Source organism: Narcine bancroftii, chromosome 14 (genome assembly GCF_036971445.1).
Source record: "Narcine bancroftii isolate sNarBan1 chromosome 14, sNarBan1.hap1, whole genome shotgun sequence".
Taxonomy (NCBI): Eukaryota; Metazoa; Chordata; class Chondrichthyes; order Torpediniformes; family Narcinidae; genus Narcine; species Narcine bancroftii.
Genome location: NC_091482.1, coordinates 46,937,101 through 46,957,788, shown reverse-complemented (window position 1 = coordinate 46,957,788; position 20,688 = coordinate 46,937,101). Strand labels below are relative to the sequence as shown.

The 20,688-nt window shown below is 47.4% G+C and overlaps 2 protein-coding genes across 6 annotated transcripts in view; one reads left to right on the top strand and one right to left on the bottom strand.

The window, feature by feature from the left end:
- Window positions 1-8,595: 8,595 nt before the first annotated feature.
- Window positions 8,596-20,078, bottom strand: LOC138749621 (PE-PGRS family protein PE_PGRS61-like). Of its 2 annotated transcripts, XM_069911262.1 has the most exons (4): window positions 19,899-20,078; window positions 14,326-14,662; window positions 11,484-11,631; window positions 8,596-8,962 (listed from the first exon to the last, which is right to left on the bottom strand). In XM_069911262.1, the coding sequence occupies exons 2-4, from the start codon at window positions 14,356-14,358 to the stop codon at window positions 8,820-8,822; spliced, it is 324 nt and encodes a 107-aa protein (XP_069767363.1). In that variant the 5' UTR covers window positions 14,359-14,662; window positions 19,899-20,078; the 3' UTR covers window positions 8,596-8,819. The 2 variants fall into 2 exon arrangements, with proteins under 2 accessions (XP_069767363.1, XP_069767362.1); XM_069911261.1 differs by lacking the exon at window positions 8,596-8,962 and having other exon boundaries at window positions 10,264-11,631.
- Window positions 11,388-20,688, top strand: part of myo1ea (myosin IEa) — a 162,862-nt gene continuing 153,561 nt past the window's right edge. For 3 of the 4 annotated variants that reach the window (XM_069911259.1, XM_069911258.1, XM_069911257.1), the window contains exon 1: window positions 11,389-11,651. In XM_069911259.1, coding sequence (XP_069767360.1) covers window positions 11,649-11,651 — 3 coding nt within the window. In that variant the 5' untranslated portion in view covers window positions 11,389-11,648. Of the gene's footprint in view, window positions 11,652-20,688 lie in introns of all 4 variants that reach the window. The other variant, XR_011348776.1, reaches the window with a different exon arrangement.

Here is a 20,688-nt window from a genome sequence, read left to right as displayed (position 1 = left end):
AAGGGCCATAAAACTGACCCCCTGGTTGAAAGGGTTCAGCTCCCCCACGCGAACCCCCAATACACGTACATGGTCTACCCGGATGGGCATGAGGTAACGAACTCCATCCAGGACCTCAGTCAAGTGGGGGCCCCGAGGAACATACCCACCAGGCAGCATTCCCCCCCCCATCCACAGTCATGCATTATGTACCGCTGCACCCTCCCTCCACCCCAGTCACTCCAGCTGAGTCGTCACTCCCCAGCAGGTCTACACAGTACTGGAGGTCCGGGATGAGACAGCGGCCCTGGCCACAACCCCACAACTGGCGCTCCGTGGAAGATCAAGCCTCCAGACCAGCTTAACCTGTAAGACTTTGTGCCCCACGTCACCCCGCCGGACAATTAAAACAAACAAAGGGTGAATGTGGTGAACTGTTGTATCCCTGATTACCTGGTTCCGCCCCATCCTTTGACTGTACCTGTGGCCCCTCCCTCTTTTACCTTGTATAAAGCTTCTAACACCTTGATCCTTCCCCAGAAAGCTTGGAACATGGCACAGGTCAAGGTCCCTGTCCATTGTGAATAAAAGCCTGTAGATCAGTGACTCCGTCTCAGCCTTTCGAGTTATTTACTGCACGTCAGTAGGTTGGCTCAACATCATGGGCTGAAGTCTCTGAACTGTGCTGTAATATTCTATGAAACATTGACTGAGCATGTCTACTCATGGATGCTGTCTGACCTGCTGAGTTCACTTGTGTATCCACAGGTGTGATCTACTGCACCCAGTGCCCCCTTTATGGCCTTCTCTACATCAGAGAGACTGGACACAGACTGGGAGATCACTTCACTGAGCACCTTTGCTCTGCCCACATCAGTGACAAAGGATTTCCCAATGGCCAACCACTTCAATTCTATGCTCCACTCCCACACTGATAGGTGTATTCATGGCCTCCATCAAGACCACCGGTAAAATGGAGGAATAACACTTGATTTTCCGTCTGGGCCCGCTCCAACCAGATGCCATTAATTTTGACTTCTCCAGTTTATGCAAACCTACTCTCCATTCTCTCTCCCCTTTCCCCTTGTCTTCACCCCCTTCCTCTCCATTCACAGAGCCATTTCCCCCCTCCCCATGTTTGCTGCTGTGCCCTCCCTCCCTTCTACACATTACCTCCTGTCCTGTGGGACTGTGCTCCTCCCCTGCCCCTCCCCCACCACCATTTTGTTGAGGCACCTGCCTATATTTCGCTCATACCTTGATGAAGGGCTCAAGCCTGAAATGCTGGTTCTATATCTTTGCTATATAAAGTACACTGTTCGACCTGCTGAGTTTCTCCAGCATTGTTTTTACTTCAACTACAGTGTATGTAGACTTTCATGTTTTACTACTGAGCTACTCCTGTAGTACTTTGTCTTTAAAGCCTGATTTGGTTTAATATTTCCTTGTTAATTAAGGCTGAATTTCCTGAGGTAGTCCAGGTTAACCAAACTGACTAGTTAGCAACACGCTGCTTGGTTTGTTGGAGCTGGGAACATGGCGAGAGCCAGGGAGTCCCTGTGTTATCTGGGAGATGCCATTAAAGGAATGCGCTGTGCTTAAAGCCTAAGCCTCACCGTGATTTCGGCCACAGTATTGGTAATTCTGGCCACATTTGGCCAGAGGTCCTCGCTGCCAGCCCCGGCCTCCTGATCTTCCCCTCGAATTCACTCGATGTGTGGGTATCAGAGATGTTGGCGAGGGAATGGGGAGTTGGAATGGCAGCAGCCGGGAGTTTGGGATGGCCATTGGGTGCGGAGAGTGGATGTTTGTGTTTGGTCTCGCCGATGTAGCAGAGGCCACATCAGGATCTCCAAGTGCAGTCGGTGAGGTTGGAGGGGGTGCACGTGAATCTTTGCCTCATGCAGAAGGGCTATTAGGGACTGTATTGGAAGATTTAAACTGTTTTTTTACTTCTGCAGCTGCAAGGCTGAGAACCTGTTGGTTTTTTAGAATCAGCAGATCAAAAGACATTATCTAATTTACACCATGAGGCCCAGGATGCAGTTGATCAAAAGACATTATCTAATTTACACCATGAGGCCCAGGATGCAGTTGATCAAAAGACATTATCTAATTTACACCATGAGGCCCAGGATGCAGTTGATCAAAAGACATTATCTAATTTACACCATGAGGCCCAGGATGCAGTTGATCAAAAGACATTATCTAATTTACACCATGAGGCCCAGGATGCAGTTGATCAAAAGACATTATCTAATTTACACCATGAGGCCCAGGATGCAGTTGATCAAAAGACATTATCTAATTTACACCATGAGGCCCAGGATGCAGTTGATCAAAAGACATTATCTAATTTACACCTATGGGCCCAGGATGCAGTTGATCAAAAGACATTATCTAATTTACACCATGAGGCCCAGGATGCAGTTGATCAAAAGACATTATCTAATTTACACCATGAGGCCCAGGATGCAGTTGATCAAAAGACATTATCTAATTTACACCATGAGGCCCAGGATGCAGTTGATCAAAAGACATTATCTAATTTACACCTATGGGCCCAGGATGCAGTTGATCAAAAGACATTATCTAATTAACACCATGAGGCCCAGGATGCAGTTGATCAAAAGACATTATCTAATTTACACCATGAGGCCCAGGATGCAGTTGATCAAAAGACATTATCTAATTTACACCATGAGGCCCAGGATGCAGTTGATCAAAAGACATTATCTAATTTACACCATGAGGCCCAGGATGCAGTTGATCAAAAGACATTATCTAATTTACACCATGAGGCCCAGGATGCAGTTGATCAAAAGACATTATCTAATTTACACCATGAGGCCCAGGATGCAGTTGATCAAAAGACATTATCTAATTTACACCATGAGGCCCAGGATGCAGTTGATCAAAAGACATTATCTAATTTACACCATGAGGCCCAGGATGCAGTTGATCAAAAGACATTATCTAATTTACACCATGAGGCCCAGGATGCAGTTGATCAAAAGACATTATCTAATTTACACCATGAGGCCCAGGATGCAGTTGATCAAAAGACATTATCTAATTTACACCTATGGGCCCAGGATGCAGTTGATCAAAAGACATTATCTAATTTACACCATGAGGCCCAGGATGCAGTTGATCAAAAGACATTATCTAATTTACACCATGAGGCCCAGGATGCAGTTGATCAAAAGACATTATCTAATTTACACCATGAGGCCCAGGATGCAGTTGATCAAAAGACATTATCTAATTTACACCTATGGGCCCAGGATGCAGTTGATCAAAAGACATTATCTAATTTACACCATGAGGCCCAGGATGCAGTTGATCAAAAGACATTATCTCATTTACACCATGAGGCCCAGGATGCAGTTGATCAAAAGACATTATCTAATTTACACCATGAGGCCCAGGATGCAGTTGATCAAAAGACATTATCTAATTTACACCTATGGGCCCAGGATGCAGTTGATCAAAAGACATTATCTAATTTACACCATGAGGCCCAGGATGCAGTTGATCAAAAGACATTATCTAATTTACACCATGAGGCCCAGGATGCAGTTGATCAAAAGACATTATCTAATTTACACCATGAGGCCCAGGATGCAGTTGATCAAAAGACATTATCTAATTTACACCTATGGGCCCAGGATGCAGTTGATCAAAAGACATTATCTAATTTACACCATGAGGCCCAGGATGCAGTTGATCAAAAGACATTATCTAATTTACACCATGAGGCCCAGGATGCAGTTGATCAAAAGACATTATCTAATTTACACCATGAGGCCCAGGATGCAGTTGATCAAAAGACATTATCTAATTTACACCTATGGGCCCAGGATGCAGTTGATCAAAAGACATTATCTAATTTACACCATGAGGCCCAGGATGCAGTTGATCAAAAGACATTATCTAATTTACACCATGAGGCCCAGGATGCAGTTGATCAAAAGACATTATCAAATTTACACCATGAGGCCCAGGATGCAGTTGATCAAAAGACATTATCTAATTTACACCATGAGGCCCAGGATGCAGTTGATCAAAAGACATTATCTAATTTACACCTATGGGCCCAGGATGCAGTTGATCAAAAGACATTATCTAATTTACACCATGAGGCCCAGGATGCAGTTGATCAAAAGACATTATCTAATTTACACCATGAGGCCCAGGATGCAGTTGATCAAAAGACATTATCTAATTTACACCATGAGGCCCAGGATGCAGTTGATCAAAAGACATTATCTAATTTACACCATGAGGCCCAGGATGCAGTTGATCAAAAGACATTATCTAATTTACACCTATGGGCCCAGGATGCAGTTGATCAAAAGACATTATCTAATTTACACCTATGGGCCCAGGATGCAGTTGATCAAAAGACATTATCTAATTTACACCATGAGGCCCAGGATGCAGTTGATCAAAAGACATTATCTAATTTACACCATGAGGCCCAGGATGCAGTTGATCAAAAGACATTATCTAATTTACACCATGAGGCCCAGGATGCAGTTGATCAAAAGACATTATCTAATTTACACCATGAGGCCCAGGATGCAGTTGATCAAAAGACATTATCTAATTTACACCTATGGGCCCAGGATGCAGTTGATCAAAAGACATTATCTAATTTACACCATGAGGCCCAGGATGCAGTTGATCAAAAGACATTATCTAATTTACACCATGAGGCCCAGGATGCAGTTGATCAAAAGACATTATCTAATTTACACCATGAGGCCCAGGATGCAGTTGATCAAAAGACATTATCTAATTTACACCATGAGGCCCAGGATGCAGTTGATCAAAAGACATTATCTAATTTACACTTATGGGCCCAGGATGCAGTTGATCAAAAGACATTATCTAATTTACACCTATGGGCCCAGGATGCAGTTGATCAAAAGACATTATCTAATTTACACCATGAGGCCCAGGATGCAGTTGATCAAAAGACATTATCTAATTAACACCATGAGGCCCAGGATGCAGTTGATCAAAAGACATTATCTAATTTACACCTATGGGCCCAGGATGCAGTTGATCAAAAGACATTATCTAATTTACACCATGAGGCCCAGGATGCAGTTGATCAAAAGACATTATCTAATTTACACCATGAGGCCCAGGATGCAGTTGATCAAAAGACATTATCTAATTTACACCATGAGGCCCAGGATGCAGTTGATCAAAAGACATTATCTAATTTACACCATGAGGCCCAGGATGCAGTTGATCAAAAGACATTATCTAATTTACACCATGAGGCCCAGGATGCAGTTGATCAAAAGACATTATCTAATTTACACCATGAGGCCCAGGATGCAGTTGATCAAAAGACATTATCTAATTTACACCATGAGGCCCAGGATGCAGTTGATCAAAAGACATTATCTAATTTACACCTATGGGCCCAGGATGCAGTTGATCAAAAGACATTATCTAATTTACACCATGAGGCCCAGGATGCAGTTGATCAAAAGACATTATCTAATTTACACCTATGGGCCCAGGGATGCATATATATATATGAATCAGTAGACATTGTCCAACTTCCACCATTGAGGCCCAGAGATGCTGCAGTTTTCTTTTGTTGGTCGCAGACTGTCAGGAAACCTTGAAGATAATTAAATCATTTGTAAAGAGATAAGATCTGAAGTAAACAACTTTTGGGTAATATAAGCCGTGGTCCCACTGCTGAAGTTTGAGACCAAGAGATGGCAACATCTCTCAGCAAGAAGAAGAACTTTAAGATTACAAACCAACGTCCCGATCCGGGGAGGTGGAGAAGCTGCTACCGGCACCCAGACAACCTACTACAAGTGTGCAGTCGTCACCTCGCTTTGGCAGTTGGGACCAGTCCAGACATTGTTAAGTATAATTGGGAAAGGCTTGCATGTTGTAGTGTGAATTCAGCTTTAGATTTAGTAATAAAGACTTGTATAAACTGAACTACTCTCGGTGTGTGCGTCTATTTTCTTTCAGTAGCTCAAACACTGTGACCAATCTAAAACGAACAAAATGAGAGGTATAAGTTTACCCAAGACAGGGACCCTGGAAGGTGATGAGGGAGGAGGTGTAGGAGCAAGTGTCACACCTCTCGTGGTTGCAGGGCAGCGTCAGTGCCAAGGGGGAAGGGCATCTGGAGGTATGTGATCCCCCATATGATCACGGTCATCGCTCGGTCAGACCCGCTCACATCACTAGCGGCTAATGACACAACGCCATTAAAGCAGCACTCTGGGCAGTTATTGGAGAGGGGAATATGATGATAACAGCATTTCCCCCCCCACCCACTGCTTTTCCCCTATCTCACCCCACCCCACACCCCACCCTTCCTTGCTGAGCCTGTTTATGAGCTTCGCACAGTGTCCCCCTCTAACACGCTAATGCCCCCCTCGAATATTCATTCTGGCGCCAACACTGTTGCAAGGGAAAATATGTGGAGAGATTGTGAAGAGGTTTAGTCTCTTCAGGAGGGAGGTGTTGTGGTGTTTAACTCGCAAGGTAGCCTCATGATCCGTTAGGGTCATCATTTTGCATTTTTCTTGGTGTCTAAGTTATTAAACAGGAACATAGGAAGTAGGAATAGGAGTAGGCCAAAAATGGCCCATCGAGCCTGCTCCGCCATTCAATACGATCATGGCTGATCTAATTTATGACCTAACTCCACCTACCTGCCTTCTCCCCATATCCCCTAATTCCTCTATCATGTAAAAAATTTATCTAACCAAATTTTAAATATGTTTAATGAGGCAGCCTCAACCACTTCCCTGGTTAGAGAATTCCAAACATTCACTACTCTCTGGGAAAAACTAGTTTTCCTCATCTCTGACCTAAATCTACTCCCCCGAATCTTGAGACTGTGTCCTCTCGTTTTAGTTTCCCCGGCCAGCTCAAAAAACCTTCCTACATCTATCCTATCCATAATCCTACATGTTTCTATAAGATCTCCTCTCATTCTTCTGAACTCGAGCGAATACAATCCTAGATGATTTAATCTTTCATCATAAATCAACCCCTTCATCCCAGGGATCAACCTAGTAAACCTCCTCTGGACCGTCTCCAAAGCCAGTATATCCTTCCTCAAATATGGAGACCAGAACTGGACACAGTACTCCAGGTGCGGTCTCACCAGTACCTTATACAGTTGCAACATTACCTCCCTACTCCTGAATTCAATTCCTCTAGCGATGAAGGCCAACATTCCATTTGTCTTCTTAATAACCTGCTGCACCTGCAACCTAACTTTTTGCGATTCATGCACAAGCCCTCCCAAGTCCCTCTGCTCAACAGCATGCTGTAGTTTTTCACTCTTTATTCTCTTGCAATAAACACCACACACAAAAAAAAGTTTGAAAGTTGCTAATGAAGAATCAGTCAGGAAAAGCTTTGCGAGAGTTAAAAGTTCTACAAATTATTTACCATCTTTATGAAGGGGGTTGTACTTTTGGTCGGCATGGGCAAGGGCCTGTTTCCAAGCTCTATAGTTCTATGAATGTCAAATACATTTTTGAATTTTTTTTTTCTGAATTACATGTCCCCATTAAAAAAAAATTAAACCTATGATTCCTACAGTAACTAGTTCACGGGTTTCCTGTAGGGATAAGAGGCTACTTACTGAATCAAGACGTAGTTTTTCCTGAAAATAACTCGTCAAAGCTAATCTGATAGACTCATTGTGTAATCTCAACATTTTAAAAGTTATAGCAATTATGTGAGATTTAATCAGACTCTAATCAGAGCCAATTCATCCTGAAATACAGCACGTGTCCATGGTGATACCATGCATTTACCAGTACTTGGTGTGCGTCCCATGGTAATTCAAGTGCCTATCCAGATGCTTCTCCCCACTGTCCCTTACTGACCTTTATAGAGGAACATAGAAAGTATCCTATCTGGATACATCACAGCTTGTTACAAGAACTGCTCTGCCCAAATCCACATGTAACTGCAGAGTTGTGAATGGAGTTCAGGCCATCACATGAACCAACCTGACTTTATTTTCACCTCACGCTGCCTCAGGAGAGCAAGCAGCACCAGGTTCGGCGTCAGAATGAATGTTAGAGGTGGGGCATTAGGGTGTTAGAAGGGGCCTCGTTCAGGTGGGGGGTGAGCGTGATGGCCGCATCCTACCTGTCAACAGGAGGGGGAACATAAGAGACGAGTACGCTCTTTATTGCATCAAGCATCATTAGATACAAGCTAGTGATGCGGCTGGGGGGGGGGGGGGGTGCGGCGGAGAGTCACTAGAGTGCATAAAGATAGATGCTAGTGACACAGGAGGGAGTGGGGGGGGGGGGGGCAGGTCTGACAGCCAGCGATGGCTGTGATTGTTAGGATGGAGGGTTCTCCCATGGGCAAAAGATACTTGAATTTATAAACATGCACTCCAGATTCAAGGACAATTTTTATCTGCTGTTATCAGGCTCTTGAACAGACCTGCCCTTGAATGGTTCAACCATACCTTTTCTCATACACACTCTAACCTGCACTTTCTGTTTTTTGTGACATTATGCATGCACTTTGTTTTTTTCATTCTTGTGTAGTCAGCTGCTACAAAGAAACACACACACTGACAGTGTGGGAGGTTAAGCTCTGAGATTTATTGAGGCTGAAAAGGCTCCTTTTATACAGTTAGAGTTCCTGCCATTTGTTTGATTGGCTGACATCAACTGCATGCTTAACAATAGTGGGCGGGAACATTCTTGCATGTGAATACCCTTCTTCCCCAGCCTGTTATTGATCTGTTAGCTGGGCAGCTAGGCCAGCGCCATTTTAGGGCTGCTGGTCTTGTACTGCTCCAACTTTCAACCATGCCGATTCGTTGTCTTGGGAGTCACTTTAGCGATCTCTGTCCATGTCTGCTGCCGCGAAATGTGCCGTCCCGATCTCTGCAATTGCGGGCTGCCACACGTGCACCACCTGCTGTACTGTGTATAGTTTGACTTGCCTGGATAGCACACAATACACATGAAAATAAATCATCCAATCAATTCGGATCCATTCTTAAATATTGTGGGAGTTTAGATCTTTTTGTGGCACCGACTACCAGTGTAGCTAAAATGTGACCATGCCACACCTGCCCCCTGAACAGGGCAAGGCCCCGTCCCTTCTAACCTGCCCATGTACCATTTAATATTAGCATCCACTCATTTGGACTAAAATATACATATTTTTATACTAAATGCTGTTACTGACGAGAATAGACTGCTGTGTGCCTCAAATGGCAGTCGGTTAGTACCATGCAAATTGCGCTTCATTTGATTTTAAAAACACAACGCTGGAGAAACTCAGCAGGTCAAACAGTGTCCTTTATATAGCAAAGGTAAGGCAAGATAAGAGCAAAATGTCAGTAGGCACCCGAACTATAGCAAAGTTAAAGATCTATAACCAACATTTCTGGGCTTGTGTCTTTCATTAAAATATGAGCAAAATGTAAACAAGCCCAGTTCAACATTGTGTATCAATATCTAAATTAAAATAACCAACCAATTAACCCAAAGACTGAAGTACAGGAACAGAAGGCTTTTATTGCGTTGCTGGCTCACACTGTCCCGAACTCAAACGGGTGCAGGGTTGTGGCATGACAGCCTTTATGGGGAATAAAGGGGGTAAAGGGGGGGGTCACAAGCTGGACAGTGAGACCAGGGTTGAACATATAAAGTCAAGGCATTTCCATGCACAAGTGGTTTCACCACAGATTGAAGAAAATTCATTTTCTGCATTCGCACTTGGACGTCTACAGTAACCTACAGTAACAGGCCATTTCTGCCCAGGCCTAATTAACGTACGTGATAGTACAGATTCTATCACCAATGTGTATATGTACAGATGGTAGTGTAGGATGACTGTGATTGGCTGAGAGTGTAGCCACACCTACTGGCAGGTTTTTTTTTAATTTAGCAGGTTTAATCGCATAATGATGCTGACAAATAAAAATGTTTTGTTGCTGATTTTCATTTGTACTCAGCATCTGATGCCTCTTGTGTCAGTGTCCAACAATAGTCGGCCAGTATTGATACCGGTTGCAATATCCTGGTGAAACCTTCCATAATGTTCGTCTCTGACTGCTCCAAGATCAGCAGGGAAGACGTCCAAGTGCGAATGCAGAAAATGAATTTTCTTCAATTTTTTATTTTTCACACCATAAATCACATTAACCATGGTACACACTTTTTCCTTTTCACACATATACAGTGCCATTTTCTCCCCCCACTCCCTCCTCCAATCCCACCCCCCGTACCTCCCCCCTCCCGTCCATTTAAGGTATACAATCTAGGATACATTAAACCAGTCAGACAATATTGTCATTCAATAAAAATACACCAGAAATTCCACTGAGTCCATTCTTTTCATTTCCTTTTCCTTCTGTTAACTTAGGTAGTGATTGTCCCCGGTAGGTTTTTGCTATTGTGTTTCATGTAAGGCTCCCATATTTGTTCGAATATTTCAATATTATTTCTTAAACTATATGTTATTTTTTCTAATGGAATACATTTATTCATTTCTATATACCATTGTTGTATTTTCAAATTATCTTCCAATTTCCAGGTTGACATAATACATTTTTTTGCTACAGCTAGAACTATCTTAATAAATCTTTTTTGTGCATCCTCCAAATCAATTCCAAATTCTTTGTTTTTTATGTTACTTAGGAGGAAGATCTCTGGATTCTTTGGTATATTGTTTTCTGATATTTACTTACTGGCAGGTCTTAAAGGATTGCTCCTAGCCAGACCAGGTCATTCTGGACTGGTCGACCTACATGTGATACACTCCAGTCTTTCGGTTAATAAAAGCCTTGGTTTGGATCAATAAGTCTTTGGTTCTTTCGACGCGCTCTACAATGTACAACCCAGGTACATTCTGAACGGTGAGACAAAACTGGAGCCCCCCCCTGTTGGAACCCCAAATATAAATTTCTTATAAACAGGGTGGGATTGGAACCTAAGCCCTGATCGCGGGCGCTGTAAAGGCATGGCACTAACCACTACACCGACTGTGCTGCCCCTTTGCTATAGTTCGGGCGCCTGTCTACATTTTGCTCACGCTTTGAGGAAGGGGCTCGAGCCCGAAACATTGGTTCTGTATCTTTATCTCTGCTACATTGAGGACACGCGGAGTTTCTCCACGGGGTCCGCAGATTGTCGCGTTTGATTTGGGAGGAAGGGGAAGGTTTGGACTGAATGTACGTCTGGCTAAGAGGAGAGGCATTGCGCGCCGGACTGCCCGGGTTTCAGCTCCGCCCAGTCCGGCCCCTGCTCCGCCCAGTCCGGCCCCTGCTCCGCCCAGTCCGGCCCCTGCTCCGCCCAGTCCGGCCCCTGCTCCGCCCAGTCCGGCCCCTGCTCCGCCCAGTCCGGCCCCTGCTCCGCCCAGCCCCCTCGCCGCACGCCCACTGGCGTGACGAGATCCCGGCCAACCGCGCACGAACCGGCTCGGGCAACCACCCCCTCCTCCAGCGAGACCGAGACCTTGGCTCCTCGCGGCCGGGAAGATGGGCCGAATGCGCTGATGCTCCGTCCTCGTCCCGGATGGAGGAGTTCCGCACTCTGTCCCAGACACGGGATCGCCGGTGAAGGAGGAGAGTGGCTGCAGGCGCCCGGAACAGGACGACTCTCCCTGAACGTACAAGCAACATGGTGAGTTTTAAAAGTCGGCTGTGCTCTCGAAAAGAGTTGCGCTAACTTTCCCAGTGGTTCCCAGCCCCTCAGATTCCCAGACTTTCTCTCTCCCCCCTTCCTATGGGATAGGATGGCGAGGAAAGGGTGACTTCAGGTGGTGTGTGTGAGTTAAGGACAGAGCCACTGCTTTGGAACAAAGGTTGCCGTGAACCTGCCGGCAATTCAGCGCCGCGCTAACTGGCAGCCTCCAGTGCGCCCTCTGGACCGCCTGCTGGGGGAAAGCAAGAGGTCGAGCAACGGGGATGGGGGGAATAATGGCCGAGCAGCGCCTGCAACCGTGCCCCCCTGCACCCCGGCCGAGCAGCGCCTGCAGCCGTGCCCCCCACCCCGGCCGAGCAGCGCCTGCAGCCGTGCCCCCCACCCCGGCCGAGCAGCGCCTGCAGCCGTGCCCCCCACCCCGGCCGAGCAGCGCCTGCAGCCGTGCCCCCCACCCCGGCCGAGCAGCGCCTGCAGCCGTGACCCCCCCCACCCCGGCCGAGCAGCGCCTGCAGCCGTGCCCCCCACCCCGGCCGAGCAGCGCCTGCAGCCGTGACCCCCCCCACCCCGGCCGAGCAGCGCCTGCAGCCGTGCCCCCCACCCCGGCCGAGCAGCGCCTGCAGCCGTGCCCCCCACCCCGGCCGAGCAGCGCCTGCAACCGTGCCCCCCCCCACCCCGGCCGAGCAGCGCCTGCAGCCGTGCCCCCCACCCCGGCCGCGCCTGCAACCGTGCCCCCCACCCCGGTCGAGCAGCGCCTGCAGCCGTGCCCCGCACCCCGGCCGAGCAGCGCCTGCAGCCGTGCCCCCCACCCCGGCCGAGCAGCGCCTGCAGCCGTGCCCCGCACCCCGGCCGAGCAGCGCCTGCAGCCGTGCCCCCCACCCCGGCCGAGCAGCGCCTGCAGCCGTGCCCCCCTGCACCCTGGCCGAGCAGCGCCTGCAGCCGTGCCCCCCACCCCGGCCGCGCCTGCAACCGTGCCCCCCACCCCGGTCGAGCAGCGCCTGCAGCCGTGCCCCGCACCCCAGCCGAGCAGCGCCTGCAGCCGTGCCCCCCACCCCGGCCGAGCAGCGCCTGCAGCCGTGCCCCCCACCCCGGCCGAGCAGCGCCTGCAGCCGTGCCCCCCACCCCGGCCGAGCAGCGCCTGCAGCCGTGCCCCCCACCCCGGCCGAGCAGCGCCTGCAGCCGTGACCCCCCCCCACCCCGGCCGAGCAGCGCCTGCAGCCGTGCCCCCCACCCCGGCCGAGCAGCGCCTGCAGCCGTGACCCCCCCCCACCCCGGCCGAGCAGCGCCTGCAGCCGTGCCCCCCACCCCGGCCGAGCAGCGCCTGCAGCCGTGCCCCCCACCCCGGCCGAGCAGCGCCTGCAACCGTGCCCCCCCCACCCCGGCCGAGCAGCGCCTGCAGCCGTGCCCCCCACCCCGGCCGCGCCTGCAACCGTGCCCCCCACCCCGGTCGAGCAGCGCCTGCAGCCGTGCCCCGCACCCCGGCCGAGCAGCGCCTGCAGCCGTGCCCCCCACCCCGGCCGAGCAGCGCCTGCAGCCGTGCCCCGCACCCCGGCCGAGCAGCGCCTGCAGCCGTGCCCCCCACCCCGGCCGAGCAGCGCCTGCAGCCGTGCCCCCCTGCACCCTGGCCGAGCAGCGCCTGCAGCCGTGCCCCCCACCCCGGCCGCGCCTGCAACCGTGCCCCCCACCCCGGTCGAGCAGCGCCTGCAGCCGTGCCCCGCACCCCGGCCGAGCAGCGCCTGCAGCCGTGCCCCCCACCCCGGCCGAGCAGCGCCTGCAGCCGTGCCCCCCACCCCGGCCGAGCAGCGCCTGCAGCCGTGCCCCCCCCCCACCCCGGCCGAGCAGCAGCTGTAGCCCCGCCCCCCCCCCCCTTTTGCCCAGCTGGGACCCTGCGTGGTCCCGAGTGTGACCAGTGTCCAAGCAGCCTGACCAAAGTTCTCTCTTCTCTGAGTCTGGGGCACCTTGGCAACCCCAATGCAAATGATGTCATGTAAAATAAATAATTTGAGCTGGCTAGGTTTTGTTAAATATCAACGTGTTGCCTGGAATTAGCCGGTGAGACTGCAGACTCCATTACTGTGTGCGGTGGAACCACTGCATTACTCTTTGTGCAGGTATGGTTGACCCGTTGATTGTACCTGTGGCTCCTTCCCCTTTCATTCCCCCAATAAAGGCCACAACCTCCTGCCCCAGAACAAGCTCCGGCCAACAACATGAGATGTGCCATCAGTTTATGGTCATTAAAGCCTATCTGTCAGCAAGCGTCCAGTGCTTGGAGCTATTGATAGCACAGCACTGTGTCACTCATCCAGTGTTTTTTTTCAACTTAATACACGTGTGTTGGCGTCAATATCAGCTTTTCAGTAAACCAAATGGTTGTGTGGAAGGATTTGTCGAATTATTTATAATGTAGCACATTTCTGGGGGAAACACGAAGACCCCCAAACAGTTGGAAATACTCAATAGTTCCCCAAGATATGGGTTAGAGGACAGAACAGGCCCTTCAGTCCACAAAGTTGTGCTGCTTCACAACAATCTAACCCTTCCCTACCACACCCTCACAACTCTCCATTTTTCTTGTATCCACGTGCCTGTTAGTTTGAATCGACCCACCACTCCCTGTGTAAAATGGCGTCTCCCTAAACTTTCCTCCACTCACCTTAAACAAATGTGCCCTTGTGTTTGCTATCATCGCTGGTTTTCATTGGCCTCTGCACACCACCCCTCTTATGTGGGGAGTGGGAGAATCTAGGGGAAGATGTTAGCATGTAGGGGAACCGAGATTTGTGGGCAGTTGACGGTCGGTACAGAGATGGTGGGCCGGCCGGTGAGAGGAGCAATCACGATGAAAGGTCATCGACTTGAAATATCACATTGTTTCTGTGCGTGGCCTTCTGCTTGACACGCTGACCATGTTTAGACTTCTTGTCCGACTTCAGTCATCTGAAGGGTTGTATGAGATTTAATCTTTGAAGGTTTGTTTTCAAACATGAGATCTATAAACGGAATGATCACAATGCACATTGGTTAACATTTCAATAATGGTTGTGCTAGTTAGACCGTGCGTGCACAGCCTGTCTGTCCTAAAATTCCATGTGTGTGATTGTTCCCATGAGTAGTGTTGGGTTGCAAGCAACAATTGGGTTATTACTGAATTAAAAACGTTAATTTACCTTTTTTAAGTTGGTCTAATAATTTGTTTGCTGATCTATATCTGCTAAGCTTTTATTGATTTTAGTTTGACCATATGTGTGACGGTATGTTAGAGATACAGGATAAAAGCAACCCTGTGGACGCTTGTTACTGATGTTCCATCAATGTTGACTTGTGATTGTGGCATGAGGGAGCACTTGTCTATGGCCACACCTGAAGGAGGGCTCAGGCCCGTAATGTGGACTGTCTTGCTTTCTATGGGTGCTGTGGGACCTGCTGAGTTTCTCCAGCACTTTAGTGTTCTGCACTAGAACTCTGTCACCCACAGATGAACTTGTCTATGTGTCTGGGCTGCTCACTAGTTGTGATCAGTACACATGGATGTGGATAAACAGGCATCATTATTGCCTATGTATGTGCAAAGGACAAATTCAGTCTTTGTTTCTATGTGAAGTTTACATGTTTTCTAAACTTTACAAGGCGTGAATTATTTTTGTATCCCATCGCTAAATGTACACACAAGTCAAAGTTCAAATTGTGTGTGTGTCCTTTGTCAGTCAGAGTCAATTATTGGTACTGCATCTCTGGTTGGAGTGGCCTCTCCAGGGCACAAAGTTGATATGGAGATCTGTCTGTAACTCGTGCAGTGGGACCCCCTCTTCTCCCCCCCCCCCCCCCACCCACCACCCCTCCAGGTCCAGCTGGTGCTGGGTACAGCAGTCAGCTGCCTTCAGGACTCTGGATTTTTCCTCAGAGTTCACTCCCACAGCCTTTCCCATGAGCGGGTGTAGCCACGGGAACCCTTCTTCAAGGAATGAGCAGAAAGGAGGATAGAGAGCGGAGGTTTGAAATCAAACTTTTCCCTCTACTAGATGAGTTACCATCCGTGGGTAACGAGCACCATCTGCCCAGTGCGTCTGGTTTCAAAGTGCCAGTGGCCCGCCTTTGCCCCTTCTCCTATCAGTGAGAACAGCTCTGCCAGGAGAAGAACTATGCCACACATGAAGGCCAGGAGTTGGTCTTGGTTGTCAGAGGCTGTGTGAGTCGCACGCCATGAAGAATATTTGTGTAGCAATGGGAGCTTGTTCCCATGACCACCCTTCAGCTATGACAACCTTTAGAGCCTTGTCAGAGTATATACATAATATCACATATTCATTTTCCTATGAGCCAGGCAAAATTTCTAATCACCAATAACTATAAACTGTACTCAAGAAGTAAAGAATATATACAAAAGAAATAAATGTAAATAGAAGAAAGATGTAAATAAGCTAACTACAATTACAGAAGTAAATACTCAGTAATAAATAATGAGCAAAGTGCGAGTCTTTAAATGAGTCCCTGATTGAGTTGGCTGTTGAGGAGTCTGACGGTGGAGGGGGAGCAGCTGTTTCTGAACCTAGCGGTGCGAGTCTTGTGACACCGATACCTCTTTCCTGATGGCAGCAGCGAGAACAGACGGTATGCTGGGGGTGGGGGGGGGGGGGGGGTGGATCTATGCTGATTGCTGCTGCTCTCCAATGGCCGTATTCTCCGTGGATGTTCTCGACAGTGGGGAGATTTTTCCCTGCACCAGCCAGTATTAACTAAAAAGCACACAACTTTTTTTTGCCAGAATCTGAGTCCCGATTCATTCTAACTTTTGAGTATGTCATCTGAACCTCAAATGGCAGCTGCACTTGCTGCTTCTGTGAGCGTTTCAGAATATGTGGAATCATGGTTTGCAACAGTAGCTAATCTTCCTACACTGTTTAGGTGGGCATCAAAGTAAAATGAGGTTGGAGCCGTCAAGTGTTCCATCCTGCTATGCCCTTGAATGCAGGTGTGCAGCTGTGGATATTAATAACGCATTCAAACAGACAGTATTTGTGAAACACCACAGGGAGGAAGAGGAGAAAGATTGCCTACAGGAGTCCAGCCAAACGTTTTAAGTCCTCTAGATAGGCAACCGCGCCTTTCAAGAATTAGAAATGGTCATCTGGCGTCAGCAGAGGACTTGTAGGGAAAACTTTTGAGTTTACTTGCATTATAAGGGACAACCTATCCTGGGCTCACAACTCCTCAATTGTCAGGAAGGTGTAGCAGCATCAACATTTCTTGAGGGCGAGGAGGGCAAGGCTACTGGCCCCCATCTTCACAACATTTTATAGGGGCACAGTTGATTGTCTGGCTCCATTATGGTAGCTACAAAGCATCAGACTGGAAATCTATACAGAGGATCGTTAAAACAGCCGAGGGTCTTGTTTACTCAATAAACGACATTTACTGGGAGTGTTGTTGAAATAGGGCTCAAGGGATTCTAGAAGGCCCTTTCCATCCAGCGCATTGTGTCTTCAACCCACTTCCATCAAGGAGAAACATGAGTATCAAAATCGGGGCTGCCCTGTTGGGGAACAGTTTCTTCCCATAGACTGTGAGACTGATGAACGTTACCCAGTAACCATGGAAATGTTTATATATATAATATATATATGTGTATGTATATATATATATATATATATATATATATATATATATTTATTTTGATTATTTATGTGACCTTTATGTGCTGCGTATTGCGTGATTTTTGTGGTCTGGAGAGACACTGTTTTGTTGGGTTGTATATACACAATCAGATAATTAAACAAGTTACGCCTATAGCTTAAAAATAGAGACAAAGGTCCTTCCTCATATGCTCGACTAAATTTATTCAGCAAATGACTAAGACGTGCGGGTCAGCCTGATGTTCGCTGCGGCACCGAGTCAGTGCGATGGTTGATCTTGGGTGATGATGTGCTGGATACAGTGCAGTTGGGTTCTTGCCTTTTGATCGGCATGGATTGACTAGGCTGGAAGTCCAACTGCCATAGATATTCAGTGAGGATATTGAAGAATGTTTTGATGAGGTCCTGTTGAGCAGCCGTTCCCAACCTTCTTGTTTGGCTATCGCTCCCTTGCTCAAAGTTTATGGCCCCCCCCCCCCCCCCCCTGTGAAGCAGTCATTAGCTGGTTTCTTCTGTACTTCTCTCCTACAGACTACATATGACCGGTCCATTTCCCCCCCCCCCCCCCACCCCTTAAATATGCTGTGGCTTCTGTTGAGAATGGCTGCTCTGGGGAAATCAGCGTGGAGGCTGTGGGAGCACTGGAGGTGAACCACAGATACTCAGCGTTTCCGAAGGGGTTCTCTTTTGCTTCTCTTTCTCCTGTTTGGGACACTGGTCAATGTTCATGGCAACTCTGTGTTTGCCTTAAGGTTCAATGTTCCTTTTATTGTCATGTAATGATACAATAAATGCAATATATACGATGTATGCCTGTAATGAGGCAAACAAAAAGTTGGCATGAACTTTCCCCGGCTCCCTTCACAGTACAAAAGAGACCTGTAAGAGACACTGAGGGTCCATGGATTTGCCTCTGAAGCCACACAGACTTCAGTTCAAACCATCGGTGACTCCAGATCCAAACGTCCGATACCATCAGGAACCCCTCAGGCCCTTCTCGCCCTCGTCACCCTCTGGAATCCTGGATCCAATACCTGGTTCCCATGAGCCAGTCTCCGGCAGCCCGCAGCCTGTGTGGATCCCCAAACTGCAGGTTGGTAACCAACGCAGCCTGTGTGGATCCCCAAACTGCAGGTTGGTAACCGGTCGCAGCCTCCCCACTGGTCCTCCCGCATCACCCGTGGCTCTCAATGTGGGCTCCGGGATCGTCTCGAGGGAGAAAAAGAGTGAACTCGCCCACGCACTGGGTCTTTTCCTGCAGCCAGCTAAGAGGTCAGCCCAGGCAGACAGAAGCTGATCCACATCATGTATATTACATTGTCATGTAATATTATGAGACATTAAAGGGACATTGAACCTTGATTATACCCTGCAAAGGATGGATGTCTTCACTGAAGATGGCAGCAATAGTACAATGAACATTCAAATTCTTTGATATTTACTTTTTAAAATCTATATTCTTGGAGACAACGAAAAAATTTATTTTAAATTAACAGTATGAAAATTAAATCTTTATTAACTCCAATCTGTTCAAGTTTCAAATCATTTTTGTGTAGATTAAATTTGATGGCTCTAATCCCTTTAGCCAAGACTGTTACAGGAATAGCATTTGATTCTCAGGGGCTTTTTGTTTGCCCTCTAAAACTTAATGAATCTCTGGAAGTTTTATTAACCTGGAACTATTTTATCCTCCCAGACTGTCCCAAGATATAACAAGGACATTATCTCCATCTTAAAATCACTTTAAATGGCTTAGATTAAAAAAAATGCCCGCTGCACTTAGCTTGGAAAAAGATTTTCACATGAGTTGGCTTTAATTTCAAAGATGGGTTCACATAAAGGTTTCTCCATTTCCCCACCTAATCAAAGAACTTGTATAGAGTCTTAGTCACAAGACCCTCCTGAAATGGAGAGACTGTACAATAGTGTCCCATTTTCAAAAACCTCCATAACTTTTCCTTTGACTCACCCCATTTTCAAACACGACCTCATGCACTGACTGCCAAACCAAGAGCAGCAAGACTTCAAACTGGATGGCATTAACATCGCCATCTCTGGATTCTGTTTGACTGTTCCCCCTCTCTTCCCCCTCAGCTCTCCACCCCCTTTCCCTCTCCATTCACAGAGCCATCCCACCTCCCACTGTTTGCTGTTGGGCCCCACTTGTTGCCTCCTGCCTGTGGGCCTGTGCTCCTCCCTTGCCCATCTCCTTCCCCCACAACCCCTCACCATTTTATTCAGACGCCTGCCTTCATTTAGCTCGTAGCTTGATGAAGGGCTCAAGCCCGAAATGTTGGTTCTGTATCTTTTGCTACATAAAGCACAGTAAAAGTCCAGAAATCCAAATCACCCAAGAATCTGGACTTCCGAAAAATTTTAAAATCGAGCGATCTTTTGTGTGCACGCATAAGTGCCACAGACACACAGAAATGAACGAATAAATATGTTTTTTTGTACTTTGTATTCGTATAAAAATATTTTGTTAATAAGCTATCAAAATTTATTTATTTATCTATTTTAAAAAATTCCTTAAAGCTGCTCGTTTTGATAAGTGAAGCATGCTGACTTTGCTAAATGAATAATTATCAAAGTTTACCTGTTCATTTCTTTATTCCTCCTTAGATTTGAATTTTTAAAAGTACTGCCTGAGAATCCAGATCATCAGAAAACCCGGACCAATCCAATCCCCGAGCAGTCCAGATTTTAGGACTCTCGCTGTGCGCTGTTTGACCTGCTGAGTTTCCTCAGTGCTGTGTTTTATTTCAATAGTGTCAATGGTTGTCCTCTAAACTAAATGACGATTGTAGTTGGAGCAATGTAGAGCATTCCTGAGGGATTCTAAAGGAAGCTCACTCCTTTAATTCTTTCCTGTCTGTATTTTATTTGCTTTCATCAGTATTTGTTATTTAAAAAAAATAATATTTGCACTGGACTGCTTGATGTTTTAGAAGTTTCAATTGAAGCCATAGGAGTGCCATTAAAAACACCTATTCTTCACCAGCAGTGCCTGGCAAATGGTTCTGAAGTCAATAACCTATCTATTTTGTTTGTATACTCTTATTAGAAGATAAAATTATAACCACAAAATTAAAACATTAACAACTATCCAAAAATACTACATAGATACATAGAAAAACACCCCACAAAGACTACAGAAAACCCTACAAGTCATCCTAATCCCCCATCACCCCCCCCCAATCCTAGAATCCACTCCCCCTAAAAAAAGGAAAGAAAGTAAGGAGAATAACTTAAAAGGACGTGATGTTGTTGGAGAGGGTGCAGAGGAGATTTACGACGATGAATCCCGGAATTCGGGGGCTAATGCATGAGGAGTGTTTGGCAGCTCTTGGGTTGTATTCATTGGAGTAGAGGAGAAGGCGAGGAGA